Source organism: Syngnathus floridae, chromosome 12, assembly GCF_059516105.1.
Source record: "Syngnathus floridae isolate MCC-2025c chromosome 12, RoL_Sflo_1.0, whole genome shotgun sequence".
In the NCBI taxonomy this organism is placed as follows: Eukaryota; Metazoa; Chordata; class Actinopteri; order Syngnathiformes; family Syngnathidae; genus Syngnathus; species Syngnathus floridae.
This window is the reverse complement of record NC_142424.1, coordinates 6,133,549-6,155,822: the sequence shown is the minus strand read 5'-3', so window position 1 is coordinate 6,155,822 and position 22,274 is coordinate 6,133,549. Positions and strand designations below refer to the sequence as shown.

At 42.1% G+C, this 22,274-nt stretch overlaps 2 protein-coding genes and 1 long non-coding RNA gene across 7 annotated transcripts in view; 2 read left to right on the top strand and 1 right to left on the bottom strand.

Moving 5' to 3' along the window:
* ptpn13 (protein tyrosine phosphatase non-receptor type 13) overlaps positions 1–13,664 on the top strand; it is a 43,542-nt gene extending 29,878 nt beyond the window's left edge. For 2 of the 4 annotated variants that reach the window (XM_088392672.1, XM_088392671.1), the window contains 41 exons: positions 913–1,005; positions 1,084–1,177; positions 2,095–2,311; positions 2,645–2,719; positions 2,796–2,964; positions 3,035–3,170; positions 3,245–3,383; positions 3,477–3,632; positions 3,841–4,023; positions 4,141–4,303; positions 4,386–4,770; positions 4,964–5,043; positions 5,125–5,178; positions 5,264–5,353; positions 5,441–5,548; positions 5,637–5,768; positions 6,052–6,431; positions 6,755–6,886; positions 7,574–7,667; positions 7,748–7,833; positions 7,933–8,107; positions 8,205–8,419; positions 8,501–8,599; positions 8,780–9,249; positions 9,359–9,491; positions 9,590–9,745; positions 9,824–9,995; positions 10,076–10,286; positions 10,372–10,454; positions 10,609–10,670; positions 10,741–10,896; positions 10,968–11,133; positions 11,213–11,400; positions 11,478–11,533; positions 11,616–11,716; positions 11,886–12,034; positions 12,103–12,193; positions 12,305–12,642; positions 12,702–12,917; positions 13,009–13,071; positions 13,146–13,664. In XM_088392672.1, coding sequence (XP_088248798.1) covers positions 913–1,005; positions 1,084–1,177; positions 2,095–2,311; positions 2,645–2,719; positions 2,796–2,964; positions 3,035–3,170; positions 3,245–3,383; positions 3,477–3,632; positions 3,841–4,023; positions 4,141–4,303; positions 4,386–4,770; positions 4,964–5,043; positions 5,125–5,178; positions 5,264–5,353; positions 5,441–5,548; positions 5,637–5,768; positions 6,052–6,431; positions 6,755–6,886; positions 7,574–7,667; positions 7,748–7,833; positions 7,933–8,107; positions 8,205–8,419; positions 8,501–8,599; positions 8,780–9,249; positions 9,359–9,491; positions 9,590–9,745; positions 9,824–9,995; positions 10,076–10,286; positions 10,372–10,454; positions 10,609–10,670; positions 10,741–10,896; positions 10,968–11,133; positions 11,213–11,400; positions 11,478–11,533; positions 11,616–11,716; positions 11,886–12,034; positions 12,103–12,193; positions 12,305–12,642; positions 12,702–12,917; positions 13,009–13,071; positions 13,146–13,223 — 6,344 coding nt within the window. In that variant the 3' untranslated portion in view covers positions 13,224–13,664. The remainder of the gene's footprint in view (positions 1–912; positions 1,006–1,083; positions 1,178–2,094; positions 2,312–2,644; positions 2,720–2,795; positions 2,965–3,034; positions 3,171–3,244; positions 3,384–3,476; positions 3,633–3,840; positions 4,024–4,140; positions 4,304–4,385; positions 4,771–4,963; positions 5,044–5,124; positions 5,179–5,263; positions 5,354–5,440; positions 5,549–5,636; positions 5,769–6,051; positions 6,432–6,754; positions 6,887–7,573; positions 7,668–7,747; positions 7,834–7,932; positions 8,108–8,204; positions 8,420–8,500; positions 8,600–8,779; positions 9,250–9,358; positions 9,492–9,589; positions 9,746–9,823; positions 9,996–10,075; positions 10,287–10,371; positions 10,455–10,608; positions 10,671–10,740; positions 10,897–10,967; positions 11,134–11,212; positions 11,401–11,477; positions 11,534–11,615; positions 11,717–11,885; positions 12,035–12,102; positions 12,194–12,304; positions 12,643–12,701; positions 12,918–13,008; positions 13,072–13,145) is intronic. The other 2 variants (XM_088392673.1, XM_088392674.1) reach the window with 2 other exon arrangements.
* Positions 13,208–18,135, bottom strand: ggt5b (gamma-glutamyltransferase 5b). Its single transcript, XM_088392675.1, has 12 exons — positions 17,842–18,135; positions 16,838–16,965; positions 16,678–16,770; positions 16,415–16,610; positions 16,012–16,172; positions 15,792–15,938; positions 15,590–15,720; positions 15,251–15,438; positions 15,094–15,185; positions 14,891–15,000; positions 14,700–14,810; positions 13,208–14,622 (listed from the first exon to the last, which is right to left on the bottom strand). Exons 1-12 carry the CDS (start codon positions 18,000–18,002, stop codon positions 14,476–14,478), a joined length of 1,665 nt encoding a protein of 554 aa, XP_088248801.1. The 5' UTR covers positions 18,003–18,135; the 3' UTR covers positions 13,208–14,475.
* Positions 13,857–19,614, top strand: LOC148389822 (uncharacterized). 2 transcript variants are annotated; one of them, XR_015861878.1, is made up of 5 exons: positions 13,857–14,007; positions 15,081–15,155; positions 15,225–15,366; positions 15,698–15,903; positions 16,865–19,614. It is a non-coding gene; the product is annotated as an uncharacterized LOC148389822 (long non-coding RNA). The 2 variants fall into 2 exon arrangements; XR_015861877.1 differs by having other exon boundaries at positions 13,858–14,007; positions 15,253–15,366.
* The last annotated feature ends 2,660 nt before the right edge of the window (positions 19,615–22,274 follow it).

Here is a 22,274-nt window from a genome sequence, read left to right as displayed (position 1 = left end):
TTGACCTCGCCGCATCAAATTTCGGATTTAACGGCCAGAATGTTCCCATAATGAAAAGTAGGCCAATTAGCATTAGTACGCAGCTCAGAAAGACCGTGTTTATTTAGGCATACTATACTGTACTAATTTTGGTACAATGTACAGTTTTTAATCGCACAGCTCTTGAAAGCGACGAGCTGTAATAAATCTTTGTTTAAAGGACGTGACACTAGGCTGAGACTAATTCTATTTTACAGTTTGGAATGGCTGATGTTCTGCAAGACTTAATTACAGTATTTGAACTTTTATTGGCAATTATCTTGTTTGGGTTCTTTGGAGTAGTTTTAAGAAAAGTAATTGTGGTTCTTGTGTTACTTAGAATTGTCATGGCAGTGGTGTTTGAAGTAGTGGTGGTGCTGCTAACAGAAGTAGCAGTTAGCAATGTTCGGAGTAATTGCGCTTGTCCAAGCAGCAGTCGGTGATTAAACAGAAAAGAACGGATTGTCTGTCTTTGAGTTTGGCGGCCTTGCTAGTTAGATTCAAGGATCTCACAAGAGAAGATGTGATGTCAATAAAAAAAAACTTGAGCAATGACTTGGGAACGCTACGCATTTAAGCTAGCTAAGTGAAACTGAAGAGCAGGACTTTCAAGTTTTGACAAAGTCATCCGAGATGACTTTGTTTCACTTAGATATGTGCACTACACGCTCAGCCGGTGGAGCAAGACGTCGCATGACAGGCATGCATGCTTAAGCGCTTCCTCCATTGTTGATGTTTACCAACATAACGATGAGAAACCTCAACTACTGTGAGAGCAGGATAGATTGTTTTATTAAACCAACCACCTTTCTATAAACAACGTGTGTTTGTTTTTAAGGAATAAGCGCTCTCTTCTTTGACGCTGGTTAATTTCTGTCATTGTTCTTCTCTCAGAACCAAATCTCACCCACCACCGGCACCACAGTGATTACAGTTCCTCCAGTGAAAGCCCCTCGGTTGCCTCCTCCGATCCAGACTACAGACAAGGTACACAATTAAGCTGCCCGACGCATTGTGGACCACTTGGAAGCTTTTCACGTACCTATTCCCCCGTATCATTTGCAGGGAAGAAAACAGCCGATGCGAGACGATTCGGATCACATCTGGCGCTTTCCTCGGAACACGATTCCCTGTCCATAACTAGTCACAACAGGCACAGGTAAACACGACTTGACATGATACATTCAAAGCTTTAACTAGGAAGGCCCCAGAAGTGTGAGAGAGAAAAATTTTGCCCCAAAGTGTCAAACATTAGCTAATTTCACCTACATGAGTTTGCTTTCCTTTTTTGGGAATAAATTGCATGAAGTTAGCAGGTAGGTACAAAACAAAACAGCACGCAAAATGATTGGCAACACAGCGCTGTCAGAATAAAAGGCAACCTAAAGGGGAACTTTTTCACTTGTGTAAACATTTTTGAAATGCCAACAAACATCATCGATTGAGCAATGCAGTTTAGGAGCTTCCTGGATGATCAAAAAAAAAAAAAGTCATGCTGTGTCACCTATGACAAAATACTTTTCAACTCTGCTTCGGCGGTCTGAACCTGTCCTGGAGTAGTTTTGGTAGGGCTGCGTTACGATAACAAATGTCCTCTGTCTCGTGTAAGGATTTTTCCACGTTTGACAACCCCCCCTTTGGCGACTGATAAGTGGCAGATAAGAGTACACACACACACGTACTCAGCGAGTTTTTCACAGCGGGGTCAGCCCCCATGCTTGCCCAGTGAGGTCATCGGATGCAGCGTCCACACTGAGCAGCCTCTATCTCGCTAATCTTCTGGCATTATAGAGCAGAGCTGCCTCCTGCTTGTAGGAAAACAATGTTTTCAATTTGTTACATAGCACAACACCCGCTTCCAAATGTTCTTTCCTTTTTTATTTTCATGTTTCACGACTCAGCTATGTACAGTTTTCATTTTTTTTAATTCTCTGCTTCAATACGTTTCATAGCTAAGCATTTTATTCCTAGTTACCATAAAAAGCTAATTATTAGCTTTGATATAACTCTCAATTTTTGAAATTTGCTGAATGTGAAATGTGATTGTAAACATCTTAAATTTTCTCCTCCTTGTAGGCAATATGAAGGAGCAGCTGATGAAGGTTTAGCTGGAGCCGAGCTGCTCCTCCAGAAGCAGGAGGCGGAGGTACAGCGTCTGCAGGCACATCTGGCCAACAGGTTGTCCCGGGCCAACATCTACACCTTGGAAGACACACTAGCTCCTTCGCACGCTTCCATGCTGGACCTCCAGGACCCACCGTACACGTCTTCTATGCCGCTCCGTAAAGCCAAGGTCCTTGCTCTTCTCATTTTGGCTTCATGCAAAGTGCTGACAACGGCATAATTCACAGTAGCCTCTGGTGATAATTGCAGCTGTGTGTCATGTTTTGGGTGAAGTCTTCCTTTCACCACAAACTCAATTAACTATCATTTAAGGACAAAAAATTGTTGGCTGCAATCTGTGACCATGACTTCACATAAAGCTGAGAGAGTTTTATGACGCCGCCCACACGGAATAGCGGACCGCACATTTTTCGCTTTCCATAGCACTGTTTGGCCCCTGCCACAAATATGAAATATTGTTTAATTTTTTTTTTTTTTTTTTTTATGCTTTTTGCTTCAACAGCTGTTTCACGGACCAGAGTTTGTGAAGATGGCCAGTGAGCCCAGCGTCGCCCTCACTGTTCCCTCTTCCATAATGGTGAGAATGTTTTTTCATGGTGACGGAGCAAACGCTTTTGATTATCCAGTTTGCAATTCATTGATTTTCATCATAGAAGCGTAAAGGTGAGGAAGTGCAAAGGAAGCTGAGTGTGGTGTTACTGAGCGGCCAGAAGCTGGAGCTGACCTGTGACCTCAAGGCCTCGTGTAAAGACACGCTGGATATGGTGATCGCTCACGTTGGCCTGGTCGAACGCCATCTCTTTGGCTTAGCTTATCTCACAGGTAGTGTACTCCTATCTGCCGAGAAAAAAAATATCCAGCGTCATACTAAACTCTCCCTCACTCTACACAGAAAATGAGTTTTTCTTCGTTGATCCTGATGTCAAGCTATCGAAAGTGGCACCTGAGGCTTGGAAGAAGAAATCTGATGTGCCTTTTAACCTTTACCTCCGCATCAAGTTTTTCCTTGATGATGTCAACCTAATTCAGTGAGTATATGAAAAAATTGTTTTGTGGAACTGCATATTTATAATACTTGTTTTTTTCTTTCCTTGAATAACAGACATGCTATGACCAAACATCAGTACTATCTCCAGCTGAGGAAGGACATCCTAGAGGAGAGAATGCGCTGCGACATGGAAAATGCCATCTTGTTGGCCTCCATCGCCTTGCAGGCGGAGTTTGGTGACTACCAACCTGAGGTACTCAATATCAGGCATTACACATTTTTAGAATAGATTAGGAGCAGAAAGTTTTGAAGTTTTGCTCACTTTTTAACTTGATAAACTTTGCAGCAGCTTGTTGGAAAGACGTACTTCCGAGCTGAGCACTACTTGCCTGTGTCAGTCTTGGACAAGATAGACCAGACGACCATCAAGGAGGAGCTGCCAAAACTTCATAGGAACTACTATGGAGCACTTGAGTCAGAGGCTGAGTTTGAGTTCCTCAAGGTCAGTTAAGAGATAAATTTCTCCGTTCAGTCATAAAGCTAGTTGACCTACTTTTTGTTTCCCATATGAAATAATATATCATTTTATTAGCTATATATAAAAGTACTCTTAAAATTCAGAGACCCACAGTAAATTATACTTTTACATGTTTTGTGGGTACCATTTCTGGGAATTGATATATTATATATGAATTTTTATTTTTCCTCAGGTGAGCCAGAGGCTGCCCGAATACGGTGTCCATTTCCATCGTGTGCTCCCCGAGAAGAGGTCCCAAACTGGTATCATGCTGGGCGTCTACACCAAAGGGGTTCTCATTTTCGAGGTCCTGAATGGAAATCGAACCCCAGTGCTAAGATTCCCCTGGAGGGAGACAAAGAAGATTTCGTTCACTGTGAGGACATTTTGTTGATGAGTGTAACCCTAATCTGGTTATAACACTTTCGGTTTGAACCCCAAAACTGGTCAAAACTGGAGCTTGACCTAACACAACTCTTTGCTTATTCACCAGAAAAAGAAGATTTGTCTTCAAAACACATCAGATGGAATCAAGCACGTGTTCCAGACAGACAGCAGCAACACATGTCAATATCTGCTTCAGCTCTGCTCTGACCATCACAAGTTTCTCCAGCAGATGAGGGCTCTCCAAAGCAACCAGGAGCTCCAGGACCTTGGTAGAAAGAACACAGATTTATATCTGCTTTTTAAATAAACGAACCATCTTTATTCAGTAATTTTTTAAATCTTTATTTTTAGTGAGCACACCCCTGACTGGCTTAAAGCATTCCTCGGCTCGTCAGGGTGTGGTAAGCAGAGCTTTGAGCTCTGGCAGCCTGGCACCTGCTCTGTCCACACACTCAAACCCAGAGCACCTGAAGAGAATCTCCTACTCAGAGGTGGCTCTCAACAAGGCGCCACCTGGTGCTTTCCTGATCCAGGACCAGCTTAACTTTCCAGGGTTCCATCCTGCAAAGGTACACCCTAATCCCCGGCCCATGAGCCGCTCACTTCACAACCTCGGCCAGACACTGGAGGCCTTGGAACAGAGCACAGCGGAACGATATAGCGGCGGCCTGGATCGGATTCTCCCCGGCCAGCGCGCCAGTTCAGACACAGACTCGCTCTTGCACCAGACCAACACGTGAGTTTAAGTGATTTGTAACAAAAATACTCACACTCTGTACTTGAGTCTTATACTGTCGTATTTGTTTACAATGATTGATCGCTAACTCCCACAATCCAGGGTTCTCTATTGAGTCTAGTGACCCCTAGTGGTAGAAACGAAATACTTTTATTTTACTTACTTATTCCTTTTATTTATTTCTCTAAAACAGTCCAGCATGGAGTCAATTAGAGTCCAAAAGAGAATCAGACTCCTCTTCTATAGAAGATGCGGGACAAGCTTATGTGATGGGTAAGTAACCTTGCAGACAATGAAATTAAAAAAAAAAAAATACTGGGTGTTCTCAAAGGCTAATTTTCTGCCTTTTTTTAGGGGTCAGTATGCACAACTCCACTGGACTGCCATCCACCCCTACCTCTGCTAATGGTATGTTTTTTGTTTATATTTTTGTGCTCTATTCTTTGTATTCTCATCAACTCAAAGCACATCAAATATTATTTTTCTTTAATAGATTCCTTGAAGAAAAAAGTCAACGCTTTGCCATCTCCAGAGAAACAAATCACATCTGTAAGCCTGAAGAAAGATGTGAAATATGGGCTTGGTAAATAAATGTTTTCCCCTTACATGCATTGTTATTTATGTGGTGTCGCGTGATTTGCATTCTTGACATCAGTGTTTATATGTGCAGGGTTCCAAGTGGTTGGTGGGGAGAACTCGGGTCGCACCGAAATGGGTACTATCATCAGCTCAGTCACACCAGGGGGTCCCGCTGATGTTAATGGTCATCTCAAACCCGGTAGACCCACCTCACTTTTTCTTCCCCCTCAAATTTGACCAGTTGTGCTTAAAACTTCATCACGCTTGCTGCATCCATGTCGTCACAGGAGATCGCCTAATGGCTGTCAACGATCTGTACCTGGAAGGGCTCTCTCACGCCGACACCATTGAAGTGCTCCAAAATGCTCCAGATGATGTTACGCTCGTGGTTTCGCAGCCCAAAGAGAGACTCTATAAAGGTAGCATTCCAATTGTGATGTGGCCTAAGATCATTGTTAATAAATATTCAGAAAACTTATTAAATAGGGTTCCATTCCATTTAGGATTTTGTCAGGAGTGAGGTCCCTTACAAAATTTATTAGCCAGTCAGAATGTATCATAATCTATCAAAATATAGGTACTTCCAATTCATAAATCTAAAAACAGTTCTAAAAAAAAAAATAATACAAAGATTCCAAAATAAATAACTAATAAAGTTTTCCTCTATGTCCTATAATGCAAGTGTTCTTATTATTTATTCAGAGTCTTCATCTAGCTCTTCTCCAAGCAAGACCAAGTCTGCATTGGAGGAACTCAAGTCTGCTCAGCGAGAACTGGACGTTCCATCAGCTGATCACACGACCTCCCGTCCCTTCCCAGCCCGACTCAGTTCCCCTACCTCCCAAGACATAATCAGCAACAATCTCACCTCCAGCCAAGTCCAGCAGTGCCTTGAAAGGGCAACTACCACACTTGCAACCCCAAATTCATCCTCGGATCCCCCGCCACCGGCGTTACCTCCAAAAACTCGGAAGACCAAACTCTTAGAAGTTCCTAAGCTTTCCGAGTTTTCCGATGGAGGGGATTCTGACGTGGATGAGGAGAGTCCCTCTAAAAGTCAGGAGAAAGTAATGGTCAATAAGGTACTTTCACTTTTCTTGATTCTGGGGATGGGCATAAGAATTTATCGACTCAAAAGTTGTTTGAAATGTTTGTGTCTAGTTCGGCCTCCCTTTCTTATGATGCCAAAGCAACATTGAATGCAATGATTCCACCTACTCATTTCTTTCTCTGTCTACCTTCACTAATTATCTGTTTATAACCAGTGCCTCTCATTGCATTTGACATGGCAATGCGAGGCTCTTTTGTTACAAACTGCATGTAATCCTCCTTCTCCTCCCCCACCTGCATGTCCCAGCTTGCGCTCATTCACCGTCATGCCTTCTTCTTCTTCTTGTGTTCGCAGGACTACCACCCAGAACATTTAAACGGTAATGCCTCAGGTGTCAGTAGCCTCCGGCCCGGAGACCTATTTGACATTGAGCTGTCGAAAAAAGACAGCAGCCTGGGCATAAGTGTCACGGTACTGTTCGGCAAGGTTTTCACAATCTCTTTCTTAAGCCCCTTGTTTTCCCCTCCCCCCTCCATCCCGCATCGCTGATCATCGATGGTGTATTTCGCCGGGTTTGCCTTGCTTCACTGTAAATGGATCTGGTCCAATCTGGAAGTGCTTTTTGGGATTCTGGACTGTCACTCATCCTGCATGCTACATTTGTTTATTTTGAACTAACACATTTTCTTTTTTTATTACTGGAAATACAGGACCTTTAGCACTTTGCTAATACTTGGCCAGGACTCATTTACGTAACACATTTAATAACATTCAATGCTAGTGCTGTGTGTGTCCATTGTGCAGTATATTACATAAAACAACTCAAGCGCACATCAACACAAAATAGTAGCGGAATAGAAATGATGCACATTGTCAGCAGTGATTTGGATTCATTTTGTAGCAAGTTGCACAATAGACTAGATTTACAATTGCTAAACAAGAAAATGAATGCCCAAATTTCTTCACCGGTTGATTGACAAATAACTTCAATTATATTTAATTAATCTTGCATGCCAAAAGATGTTTTTGTATTAAATCCGTCGTACAGTATGGTGCTATCATTTTAGTACTTAGTATAAGACTAAAATTCCACACACCCATCAAACCCCCCCCAGCAAATATATCACCAGCATCTCTATTGGACTTAGTTTTCATTTTAGTTTCATTCTTTAGGGGGGAGCGAACACGACTATTCAGCACGGTGGCATCTATATTAAGGCCATCATTCCCAAAGGAGCTGCAGAACTTGATGGAAGGGTACTTAAAGGTATATCCAGATATCCTTACAGCACTGTAGAAAATGGATGGATAGAAGTCACCATTCTGATTTTTTGGTGGTGTTCTCAGGGGACCGAGTTGTGGCCGTCAACGGAAAATCACTTGAGGGTGCCTCTCACCAGCAGGCTGTCGACGCTCTCAGGGACACAGGGCAGGTGAGTGACCATACCAGTTAGCATTTAGCTAACTGCAAGCGCTCTCTACCATTTGAATGTACTTATTGTGATGTCGATTTTTCTATCTTATCTTATCAGACGGTTCATTTATTGCTGGAGAGGGGTCACCCACCCACGGAAAGGATCCACGCACCTGTCACTCCACAGTGCACACCGCTGCACTCCAGCAACAGCAGCCTCCGAGTTGCCAGTAAGACTAAAGTAACGCCACAGGACCTCAAAGACAAGCCGGAGTATAATTTTTTAACACCAGGTAAAGCAGCAAATTTGCACACAGTTAAATAGGATACTATTGAAAACAATAGCATGAATAAAACTTTTTTTTTTCTTTTTAAAAATTGCTGTACCAGATAATGTATTTGAGGTGCGACTGGTGAAGAACACCTCAGGACTGGGCTTCAGCTTCAGCCGGGAGGAGTACATCGCAGACGAGTCTCCGGGCTCCAGTATGGTGCGAGTGAAGAAACTGTTCCCCGGTCAGCCAGCTGCCGAGAGCGGCCGCATCAACGTCGGCGATGTCATCATGCGCGTCAATAAAACACCTCTCAAAGGACTCTCCCAGCATGTATGAGAACGTTCCTTCTTGATGGTTTCTTGAACAGAAAAAAAACCATAAATTCATGTCAGAATTGTTTTTTGTGTTCAGGAGGTAATATCAGCCTTGCGAGGAACGGGACAGGAAGTGACGTTGCGCCTCTGTAGACCAGAACCGGGCGTTCTTCCAGAGATGGACATCTCATCTTTGGTGAGAAGAACCAGCAAAGAGTTACTATAATAAATTTCTTTTACTACTCTAAATAAATATAAAGTTGTTAATATGGTATTGTTGCTGTCACATGTCCAAGTTTATGCAGTCAATAAAGAATTTGATAGATTCAGCATTAAAAGGTAAATGTGTTTTGTTTGTGTGTGTGTTTCTTCTAAGACACCCAACCCATCACCCCGTAAAGAACCACTCCCCCCGGCAAAGCCTGATCTCCCAAGGACCAAATCATTCCCTGTACAGGATGACAGGAGAAGTCAGAGCAGCGTGGAAGAAGCCCTGGAGAGACTGCGACTCAAATCCAGTGACAGCACAGAGAACTTCCAGGAGATGCCGCGTTTAAAGAAGTCCGAAAGTGTGGAGGACATCCTGGACAAGTTGCAAGTCAAGAACCACGGCCGACGTAACAGCTACAGCGACAGCACGGACGGCGATGAGGAGGTGGAGGAAGCGTTTAGTCCCAGCGCTCTGGAGCTTGGTGGACAGACATGGGACAGCAGTGTCTCCCAGACCCCGAGCGGCAGCAGCCTGGGACTCGGATCTTATGGAAGCAGCCGTCAGTTGGAAGACGGCGTCCAACCTGCTTTCTACTCGCCACAAATGGCCATGGCCAGAATAGAACAAAGCAAGAGGTAACCAATTGAATAAGCGAACATGGAGGTCCTCATTTGACAAAATAGTTGTCATGTAAATCTAATGTAATAATCAAAATAGACTAACTTCAACATTGTGTTCGGGCAGGAATCAATGGACCTCCCTCCAACTGCCGTCCTCCCGTTCAGCCCCGAGTCCGGATCCCCTTCCTCCTCCTTTGCCCATGCCTTTACACCACTCTTTGGCTACTAATGGTACAGAGATGGACGAACTTCTCCCGGTAAGGCCGTTGTCAACCACTGTGAAATAAAACCAAAGTGAAATCCGACAGTTCTGGTTTAAGGTTTCCATCTGTTGGACATATGTCTGTGTTGACAGGAAGTGGAGCTGAAGGTGTCACTAATGAAATCTGAAAAAGGCAGCCTTGGCTTTACGCTAACCAAAGGCAGCGATCACGGTTGTTACATCCATGACATTGTTCAGGATCCCGCTAAAATTGACGGACGGCTCAGGCCTGGCGACAGAATGCTCAAGGTCCAGAATCATTCATTGCTCTTTTTGTTTTTAAATCAACATCGCACCACTCTCATCTTGCGTGGCTTTTATTCACAGGTCAACCAGACAGACGTGAGCAACATGGGCCACACCGAGGTGGTAGAACTTGTGCGTTCAGAGCCTCGGGTGGTGAACTTAGTGGTAGGCAGGGTGTTAGATGGCCCTAAACCTTACATCGATGCCCACCTCCTGCCCGATATCTGCTTTCAAGACATCCACAAGCCGCTCGGTAAGAAGATCTACGATTTAAATCCAACCAATGAAGTAAAACGCTTGTCAGTAAGAGATGATTCCTGGTTCTTCTTGAAGGTCTGGTGTTAGACGGCGGGAGGGACAGCGCGTACGGTCTCGTGTTTGTCAAGGACATCCTCGCCGGATCAGCGGCTTTGGACGAAGGCAGCTTGAGACCCCTGGATGTCATTCATTACATTAATGGTGCACCCACTCAGGAACTCACCCTCAGCGAGAACACCAGATTGTTGGAACTTTCCTGTGGCGACCTGACTCTTAAAGCCACAAGGTAGTGTGATGTATCCATTGAAGAATAATTGAATGTTTTTTATTCGGAACTCATTTTTTCCTCTCTCGCTCTCACTCACTCAAAGGGATGGCAACCCTGTACTTCCTGGGAAAACTGTTTCTACACTCAGTAGCAACGTCAGGTCCAGTGTATCATCTGGCATAAATGGTATGTGCCAATTTTTCTTAAGATTATACAATCCACTTGTAAATAGACACGTCAATAAATGAACAAGAATGTTTTTGTGTGACTATTAAAACTCTCGTTCTGTTGAGGGAAAAAATAAAAAAAGGCCAATATTTGTGACTGTTTGTCATTCAAGGGTTCCGCACAACAGAAGATCCAATGGAGAATGAGTTTTTCTCAGTGCTGTCTTCTTTAGAGGTAGGTTGAATCCTGGAAAAAAAAAAAAATTTTCTCGTGATGTGCAATGTTAACACGTTTGAATGTACAGGAGGAGGTGATCAAGCTGGAGCTAGACAAGCCGCACTCTGGGGGTCTCGGTTTCTCCGTGATCGGAGGTGAGCGAGGCATCTTCGTCAAGTCCATCACAGCGGGCGGAGTCGCGGAGGCCTCGGGCAAGTTGCAAGTGGGCGACAGGCTTCTGAAAGTAAGTTTTTTTTTTTATTTAACGTTCCTTATGAAAATGAGCTTTTGTCTGAGGCTATTTTGTGCTGGCAGGTAAATGAGGAGCCAATGACTGGCATCTCGCATACCAAAGCTGTCACCACCATTCGCAAAGCTAAAGGCCTGGTCCGCCTGATGGTGTCCAGGCCGCCTGACCAGAACCCCAGCACCTACCTGGCCTATCTGCCCATCAACACGGACAAGTGCAATGGCAACGCAGGTACCAGCGTGCCTCGAGTTTTTCAACAACACAAAAGCAAAACTCTCATGGTTTGTAATAGTCAATCTTTTCTTCTCAGATCTCAGTGAAGACAGCGGGGTGAAGACCAAGTTGGGTAGTCCCCATAATTTACTCAAATCCGATTGTCCGCCATTACCGCCGACTGACTATGACGAAGGCCCGCCCCATCCCACAAAGGAGAACAGTACCGAACTCTCTGAAGACACGGACTACGACGGCTCCTCCTTGCCCGAAGACTCGCCTGAGGTTCTCATCAAAGCTCTCAACCTAACTATTAAACATTTACAATTCACCTTTTAATTGCTTGTCCTTTTACTCCTTAGGGTTCCCGTAAAGTTGAATGGCTGGAGGAGAGCGTGGACACCCCCAGCAATGAAAAGTAAGAGTTGGCGATCGTAGTGTGGATTTTCGATGTTGTTTTTTTTTTTTTTTAAAATCCCATCTGTTGTTTGAATGGGCAGTTATCTGCAAATGAGCGCTGGCCAGCTCGAAGATGATGACGTCATCACGTGGGGAAGCGATGAGCTGCCCATTGAAAACCTCAATTCCAAATTCAGTAATGGTGAATATTTGATTCTTTATATGTAATAAGCACCAATTACTATTAGAATATTGTAAGTGCTGCGATAATTAAAAAAAAAAAAATCAGTTTATATTTTTGATTTTTCTGAGGATTCAAATGTTTTTTCTTCATTTTCTAATATAGTGTGTTTTGTTGTGCTTTGACGCAGATGGGCCAATCATCACAGAGGAAGAGATGACTTCCTTGCCACTGGTTGAGGTGGTCCCCGACGGCCAGTACACGGGTCTCAAGCTCAACGGCGTCGTGCGCATGATGAAGGGCCTTCTGGACCAGAAAGTCCCCCAGCAGGAATTTGAGGTGAGAACCTCGCAATAATCTCACTGATCTGTGGATCCTCTCGTCATACTGGCGATACTTTCTTGTAGAATCTTCAAAATCTTCAACCTCTGGACGACTGTTTGGTTGGCCAGACGAAGGAGAACAAGAGGAAGAACCGCTACAAGAATATTGTCCCTTGTGAGTTCACACACTTGGGTAGTGGAGGGGACACAGAGGCATCCATTTTAAGTGTTATGAGGGCTTTTATTTTTTTCTCCATTTAATTTTTCCATATCTGTTTTCCTGCAGTCGATACCACGCGAGTGGTGCTGGGCACAAATGGCGGCTATATCAACGCCAACCATATTAAGATGGCCGTGAAGGACGAAGAATTTGCTTACATCGCCTGCCAGGGACCCTTGCCTACCACTATGGGCGACTTCTGGCAGATGGTGTGGGAGCAGAAGTCCAACGTGGTAGCCATGATGACGCAGGAGATCGAGGGCGGCAAGGTGAAGTGCCAACGGTACTGGCCCGACTCGCCGGGCACCACGGAGATGGTGGATCAGCGCCTGCAGGTCAAGTTGGTCAAAGACCAATACCTGGACCACTTTGTCATCCGGCTCGTGGAGGTCAAAGATGTAACGGTAAGGCCGTGAAAAACCTGGAAAGAAGCGAGGATTATCTGACGAACGTTGTCGTCCAGACGGATGAAACGCAGATGGTGACGCACCTGAACTACACGGGCTGGCCCGACCATGGGACGCCGTCACAGCCCGAGCAGCTGCTCACCTTCATCTCCTACATGAGGCACGTGCACCGCTCGGGCCCCATCATCACGCACTGCAGCGCAGGCATCGGACGCTCCGGAACGCTTATTTGTATCGACGTGGTCCTCGGTCTCATCAGCAAGGACGCCGACGTGAGTGGGACCAAATTTTGCATACATTTTGACATTTAATACATTGCAGTGTCAAAACTTTGAACATAAGAATGATGTTTTTCTTTTTCAGTTTGATATTTCTGATGTGGTACGAAACATGAGACTCCAGCGAAAGGGAATGGTCCAGACAGAGGTGCTCTTGACTAATGAGTAACTTTGAAGCATGACTTTTTACACGTCTTACGTATGTCTTTATGTGCCTTCCAGGACCAGTATATCTTCTGCTACAGGGTGATCCACTATGTCCTAGAATGCCTTCAAGATGAGAAGAACATTTCAGGATAATCACTGAACACTAGCAGAAAAGGCCAAATCATGAAATATTTTAAAAATACCGTAAATATGAATTCCACTCAACCCTGAAAGAAATTTATATTTTGTATTGTATGTTTGCTCTTTTTTTTTTTTTAAGTTCTCTTCCTTTTGGCTGCTACCCCTCACCCCCTCGTGCAAAGATGAGAACTGCTGATTGTATTTCTTATATCGACCTATAAGAGAACACTAGTGTTTTTATTTTCCAGATAAAATGATTACATGTGGACCAATGACATCATATTGTATGTGGAACAAAATTGTGACTATTTTAATTTTTTTTGTTTATTGATGCTGGAACTTGCCTTGACAGAATACTATGTCAGTATTTGCTTTGCTCGCTGCCTGAAGCTACATGGTGAACTTAAATGTGTACATATTCATCTGCTGAAAATTAAACTAGATACATTTTAATTGTTGGGAGCCTTTTTGGAGTTTGAGTTTATTTATCTTTTTAAAGTTTATAAAAGAAGGCTGGTTTTCCATCCTTCCATCCATTTCCTGTAACACTTTGTCATATTTTTAGCTTCCGGAATGGTGGAGTAACATTCTATATGGACACCACGGGCCCTGACCTAACTCAAAAATAATAATAAGAGTAAAAAAAAAAAAATAGATTTCTTTCCGGTGGGTCAATTTTCAGACATTTTCTTGAGGCACTTTTGTATTTGCTAACAGTAAATGTGCTTGTGTGACTTGCAGCACAAGCAGAACGCCGTGCAACATCTTTGATACCTGTGGTGACAACACTCATAAGGTATGTTCCAATTTATAAGAATTTACACTGTATTTTTTTATGTTTTTTTCTGCAACACTAGACACTTAATGGGCATGCGATTTTTGATAAACCCAGCTCACCTAACTAGAAGGTAGCTGAACATAATTTCTCTGCTCCATAAAAATTATGTCAATTAATGGTTATACAGTTTCATCTTTCCACTCCAAAGGTGAAAATGCTGACAGATATAAATGCTGAATTAATAAAGTGACCATTTGTATAATAACCATGTTTTATCATTTAAAATGAACAAATCAAATTTGTTAATTGGTTGTTTAAAAATAAATTCAATGTATCCCACTGCTAGTAAATAAAAAAAAAATTAAAAAGGCATCATAAAAAATAGATAATACACAAACATTCTTCTACAAAGTCCCAAAAAAGTTCACCTGATCATTGACCAAAATAGAAGAGAGTCTTTAAGGCTAAGTGTAAATCGTGTTGAAGTCAGTATCCATCTGCCATCCCGTTCTTCCTTGCGTCCGATTCGGCCATAATGCATCCTTTCTCCTTCTCCACACCATTCACGATGTTAAAAAAATACTGCATTTGTCCAACTTGATGCCCGAGAGCTTTGAGGCCGTCGATTACAGACTGAAAGCAAAGCGAAAACGTATCACGACTTTCATAAGTCATTGTATCCGATCGTCGAGTGCATTCTGATAACTCACCTGGTCAAAAGTGGGTGGAAAATTGACATTATTCTTGGAATCCACAAATACAATGGGAGCGTCGATCGCTTCTTTTAGACTCATTCCCAGCCACAGGTGATTTATTACAGACTAAGGGACACAGGGAAATTTAAAAAAAAAAAATCAATAAAGGACACTCACAAATATATATATACTTATATGATTAATACCAAGGCCACTGCACTGGTGATCATGCTTCCCCCTGCTCCACCAATCACAAGAAGCCCCCCAGATTTGGACTCTAGTATTGCTGGTGTCATTGAGGAGGGAGGCTGCTCACCTGAAGCAACAAATTTGAAAGAGCTTGATTAAATGAACTGTTTCCTCCAAAATGACGTGTGTCCATTTGTGTCTTCACAGAGCTGAACCTTACCAGGCTTCAGTGTGTCTACTTTCCCGCAGAAGTCAGCCAGCTCATTATTAAGGATGATGCCCGTACGTGGGGAGTAAACGCCTCCACCGAATCTAGACCAAAACACGGTGATGACAATTTTCATATTTCAGGACATTTTCAACAAACTTCTCCTCACAGATGGTTGATGGTGCTGGTGGCAGAGACGGCCAGTCCGTCTTCATCCAGCACGGAGACTTGCGACGTTCCCGTGTGATCGGGCGGCGGCTTGACGTTGGAGTAATACGAAGGCGGGTGAGTGCCACTGGAAGAAATCATTGTCCTGATATGATCGATAAAGTCTGGATCTATCAGATGCTCTGCACTCTGTAAGAAGATGACATTCCCGAACCTATTTTACACTTTGAGGTCTCGTTTGTGAGGGCAGTCCTGGAACTTCTCTGACACACCTGTTACATTTTTAATGGAATAATTTTTGTACACAAATAACTATTGTGCTTAAATATAAAATCCTAACCTTCTCGGTGTTGAAAAAAGGATCACGAATGCTCCTTCGCTGGCCATTGGCAAATTTGACGGCCTCTATGTAATGATGGTAAAACTGAATTTTTCCTTCTCCATCCAGGGAATGTGGTGTCACGGAGAACCCTGTGAAAAAAAAACACTATTTAAATATTCAGCTTCTTTGCTTAACTAGCACGAAATGAGAGAGGGGAAACCTTGCATGATCTTGAGGATAAAGGCAAGCAGGGCGCCCCCAGCAGGCGGTGGAGGGATGTGCATCAGCGTGTCCCCCAGAGGAACTGTCCACGCGTCCACCACCCTTGTCCGGTAAGACCTCAGATCCTCCATTTCTAATGTCCCACCTATAAGAATGACATATAGAAACACATAGAATATAGAAATAAAAATAAAGATAAATATTGTGTTGCGTCCCACCTGCGGCTTTAACATCGTGAATTAAATCCAAGGCCATCTCGCCAGTGTAGAAAGCGTCTGCTCCATTCTTGGCAATTGTCTCCATGCTCTCAGCAAGTTGAGGAAACTTGATTATGTCTCCTGTCTCAAGAACACTCGTGTTGTTGTTGCAAAAAACTTCACTGGAACACAGACATTATTCTAAATTTTAATTTGCTTTATGATTTAGAAAAAATAATGGTGAAGAATAAAGAAAAAATATAAATGGAATTAGTCATTGATGATTTTTATTTATTTTTTATTTAGGTGTACTTCCACAGTCAGCCACTAGATGGCAGCACACTATTTTGTTTAAAAGAAGAGAGGAAATTTAATTTTTAATTAAAATTTAAAAGAAGAGAGGAAATAGGAAGTATTTCAATACCAGAGGGATGATTGTTCTACTCTTCTTTTCATACTGGGTATGGCAAGAATCTTCCCCAGGTGAGGAGGCACCTGAAGACCCTCTCTGGCCAATCTTACGGGCTCCTCGAAGAGCTTGGACCACGGCAGCTTGCCATAGCGCTTATGAAGGGCCTCGTAGCCCCGCAGCTCACCAGGAACGCCAATCCACTGACTACCTTGGAGAGCACAATACCGGAAATGATAATCCTCATGCATATTTACCAACATACATTATGGAATTACCTGCCATCTTTTTTGAGCCAGTGCAGTCATCTAACAGGTTGCTTTTAAAATTGCGTGGGACTGTCTCTCGGAAGTTGTAGACCGTCACCTTACCTGGAATTAAAATCCCCGCAACCGCATCATTGACAATCCGCTTTGTGAAATTCTTGTCAGCACCAACCTGTTTTATTTCTAACTGTTACCACAGAGCCTCCACCGAGTCCCATACTCTGGGGGTAGACCACGGCGGTGCACAGGAGGGCCGCGATGGCGCCGTCCACTGCCGAGCCGCCCTGCTGCAGAATATTCCTGAAAGACATTCAGGTATGCGTGGGGGCGTTCATGTGTACACTCCAGTAAAAAGACATAAACCATGCACAAGTTTGACAGCATGAAGTTAAAATGACTGGATATGTGAAATGTGTCAGATAACATAATTTATTCTTACAATGAATTCTCATTTTTATTCAGTAATTGAGATTAAATGTAATTTTTTAAATTTATTTACATTTCTGACTATATAGCAATCAACCTAATTAATTCAGCAACTTCAATATGAATAAAATCCAACTCACAATCCAAATATTTTCCTATCATGTCTCAATACATTGTGTCAGTGGTCAACGTAAAATTATGGAGAGATGTATTACAATCTAGACACACGCATTCAACCAAACACAAATGTAATCACCAAAATTTAAAGTGACTCAATTACTTGGCAAAGCCAAAAAAAATCAAACTGGTTGCCAGCCAATAGTATCATAGAGACAATTTCTGCTGGGTTAAACAAAGCTGAAAGTTGACTTTTTCATAACATGGTGAATAAAAAGATTTATTTTAAAAAGTCTACACACCCCTTCCCTGTTTGGTTTAAATTGTCTACATTTCAAAAACTCGCCATTTGAACAGGGGTGTGTAGACTTCTTATATCCACCGCATAACAGCAGCATAATTTAAACTGCCCATCTAATCTCAGTTTGCATGTTATGTAGCAACATGAAACGACATGAAGTAAGCAGCATACCCATGTGGGCATTAACTATCTTATCCAATCTCTTAACCTGCTTATCACCTTAGTCAGATTCTCAAAAACTGCTGACTCAGCAAAAAGCGTGCCGCAAACTATTGCGACGAAAGTCATAGAAGACCACAAAAAAGAATCGAACCGATTGAGAGTTTACTTACTTGCCAACCTGAGAGCAAAGCAGCGAGTCTGCGGCCACGGCAGCGTGCCGGAATCCGCCCGAGCACGGCGAGAACATCAGAGTGGCCACGCACACGCACACGAGTGCCACCATGCATAGCAGCGTGCTCGCCAGGCAGCAGCACCACTTGGACTTGCCCATCTCAGTCAAAGGGCAACGCAAGGTCACTCACTTGACATCTGGCTGCTGCTGCTGATGTGCACTGAATGAAGTTCATGGGGTTGTCACGGGAACATGCACCGCTTGCACTGCCTGGCTCCACCGCTTAGGGACCGTCAAGAAATGATTCCCTTCAACTACTGCGATTCTTTGGCTTTCGACTCGGCATGAGATTCGTCAGCGTTTTATTGTGTTTACCCTTTTTTTTTTTTTTTATGTCTGATTTGTACTTTTTGTACAGCACTTTGTATGCAGCTGTGGTTGTTTTTAAATTGCTGTATGAATAAAGTTGAGTAGAATATGGTGTGTGTGTATACATGCGGACATGCACACACACACACACACACACAAAACTATAATAACATAATTTTGAATAACGTGTGTGATTATTGGCTGGCAACCAATCCCTCTGGTCCCCAAAGGAGGTGTAATTTAATGACGCTCCCTAAGTGACCCCAGGCCCCCCTGCTGCTGTCTTGTTCCCTCCAGTCCAGATGGGCTTGTGTAAACCTCTACAAGTTCACGCACTCTTTCTTATGTCAGATCATGGACATCCATGTACGGGGTCCACGTGTGCTATGTCCATAAATGGTAACGTAGATGTCGTCAACAAACTCAATTGTGTTGTTGCAGTCTCTTGAGGAAAATTTCAGCCTGCTGACTTTTCTATCTGTGCATCAGGCCACCTCTGTGTGGTATTTTTTTATTAGATATTTATTAATACTCCAAAAAGTCAGCCAAATGTTTCTGTTCGTGTGTCAATGTGTGCACACGTGTGCGTGTGTGTGCGTGTGTGTGTGTGTGTTGTTATAGTAGTGATGCAAAAAACACTGCAAGTGAAAAAAGTTGTAATATAACCTACTTCAATTTCCATACAGTAGTTGTTAATTTCATTTGAATATTTTTTACTTTCTACAGTATTTTTGCAATATTCTGAACTAAACATAATTATTTTCATCTTAATTTCAGAAAATGTAACGTTTAAAACGTTTGAATTTATTTTAGCTGTGTATTTGTATTTTTTCACTTTTCAGTTTATCTGAGTATATTAGTAAATTAGATTATTAATTGTTTTTATTAATCTATGTTCTATAGTGTTTTGTATATTTTTTTATTTATATCTCTTATTTTTGTGTAATTCTTTTGAGTATTTTTTAAAATAATTTCTTCATGTACAATCTTTTCATATAATTTTTCATCATTCATATTTTTTCCTAATGTTATTCTTCAAAACCAGACACGTTATTTAATTATTTTTTAAATAATTTTAAAAATAGAATTATTTTATAGTCGTGGTTATTTAAGTAAAATGCGGTCCAGAACCGTTAGTCTGGTTGTTTCACACATGGCCACAAGGGGGAGACGTTGAATACATTTCCCATTATAGTAGCCCTCTGACACAATATTTAATATTGTAGAATGTTTTAGTGCACTAATGCTTGTATATTTTCAAATTTTCTCACCTCTTGGAGTCAAGTTAATGCCATTTTAAATCAAGACCTTATATTCATTAAACATATAAATATATATTACTATATAGTAACACCCGTATAGGAAACATGCATGTTGATGCTTATGAAGGTTAAGCGACAACTGTCAGAGTCGTGACTCTTTCAAACTATATATGTACATACATTTAAATATCTATATAAGTACGTATATTATATAGTGTATACATGTTTAATAATATATATTCTAATGATAAATCCTAGTATTTTTATTTTTTCCATTTATGTATTTTTATCTATTCAATGAATAATTATTGTAATATTTTTTCAATTCATTTTTTTTAATTGAATGGGATAAATTAGGACTGCCGAGTAACCCCAAGGTGTTACTACCGTGTGCATCATTTCATTCATGACTGTTACTTCCTTCCAATGGTGAACATTTGAGAGGGCAGCACAGGAGCTTAAACATCTCTCCTGCATGCTCTGTACCTAATAATAGTGCACCGTTAATATTTTCTAGCCTGCGTCATGCCCACCCACCCGTGCCACTCTCTATTCACTCCATTTCTATGTGCCGCCTGCACCTTTTAGTGCTCTTGGCAGCTGTCACTCAGTCTCTTCGGGCTCAGGCAGTCCTTAGATGGTCTTTTCTTCTCAATAACTGCCAACAGGGTCCTATATTTGCAAAGATTAAAGTATACATTAATTATAAAATGACAAATAAGCACAGGGCTTCTGATTTGACAATTCAGGGGTTCCTAATGAAGTGTCTCTGTTGGTGAGCTACAGTGCATATTCCAACCACTAAATGAATAATTATTAAATGAATACCTCTATCAAAACAATACAGCATGTCATACATTATGTATGGGCGTCATTATCAATCCTTCCTCGATAATTGGATGCGCTTCATCTGAGCTTTCAGTTCATAATCAGTCTGCTGATGACACTGGGGACTTTTTAATGAACTTGCAACTTCAGCCAAAGAGTTGGCCAATGTGTTGGGAGTGGACGTCTTGTCTTCCAGCTGTAGCTCGCATAAATATTTTAGATTTGCTTATTAATCTTTCAGTGTAGCAAACTGTGCCGTGGCACGTGTACTAGCTGGGTCAGGGACCCCAATGACAACATCTTTAGGTAATCCGGGACATTTGAATATTTGATGATGCCAAATATGGAATTTTTTTATTGTTTTATAATCTTTTCTATTATATGGAAATTAAGGGCATTTCCAGACTTTTCCTTTCATGACTCTTGTGATATGCAGTAGGGGGAAGAGTTCTAAAACTAAGTGGAGGATGTCTGCTACACTTGGTTTATTTTCAAAAGTCAATATCATGTTTACTCTAGCTGATGAGCTCACACTATAAATTTATTTATTTATAGTTAATCCTCCAAACGCGCCTGTGTGTATCTGTGTGTTTGCGCACCTTTAAATGGGCCACCCAGCTCCCTGAGGCTTGCGCATCTGCAACAAGTCTACAAAAAATAGCAAATCTGTGTAGAGAAAATATTGGTCTTTTTTTTTCTTCCATCGAAACATAATTTGAGCCACCAGGCCACAGGGGGCAGTGCCCACCCGCCAACATGTCTAAGGCACGGATCTCTTAAAAACAATCATACTAATAATAATAAATAAATCATCATCTCTCAAAGTAGCAACACTAACCATCAAACATTTTCCGGAATGTGGCCCCTGTAAAGTGGAAGGCAACCCCAAATTTTACTTTGTAATAATATGTTCTGTACAGTCCAGCTCGTCAAAACAGACTTCTGATTAATGTTAAATTTGTTGAATACGAGTTAACCAGCAAAATCCACCTGTTGTTATAAATCTCAGAGGGCGGCCATTTTGCCAAATACTGTCGATTTAAAATGACATCACTTACCAGGTCTCGGGTCACAACCAATCACGACACACCAGTGTTCTGAAGTTGAGCCTTGATTGGTTGTGACCTGAAACCTAGTGATGTCATTTTCAGTCGACGGCAAGTGGCAAAATGGCCGCCTCCTAAATTTGTATAAAAACAGGTGGGTTTTGTTGGTTAACAATATTAATCGAAATGCCGTGTTTACACTATAGAGGGCACATACAACATATTATTGTAAAAGAAAAAAATGGGTTAACTTCATCTTTACGTGTGATAAGGACGGTAAGGGAGCAGATGAGTTAAAGTAGGTGACTGCTTGAGATGCGGTGGAGATAGTCATGCTCTCCCTGCAGCGCAGGAGACACAGATGTCAGAACGCACACGTTCCCCTGGGAGCAGAAGGCAAAATGTGCTCATTTCACACTTTTTCGTTATCAAGCTCAAGTCTTAATTGGCCCCCGCACACATACACACACATATACACACATACTACACTCACTGCTTTTTTTTTTTTTTTTTTTGCCCTGCATGGACATCTGCTGCGGGACTTAAATGACCCTCGGTGTAAACATGGCTCTGTTAGCATTCTCATGCAAGTCTCCATTGCAAATGTGCTCTTAAGTAGTGCAAAGGCAGACTTCTCATTATCGACCGTGAACATTATGCAAACCTAGCCAGCGACTTAAGCCAATTTTTTATCTCATAAGCAAAGAATACACTTTTTTTAATTGCATAAGTGCAAAGCAGCTAAAAAAGATCCCCCCCAAAATTTAACAGCCCTCAGCAGACCAAGCTTGAAGGATAAGAATAAGGCAAGTGTCGTTATTAGAGCATGTGTGATACGCCGATGAGGACAGAAACCACAATTTTCGACACACAAATAAAATTGATATTTTTGTTAGTTTGTTTACTTGTTGAATCACAGTCTATTT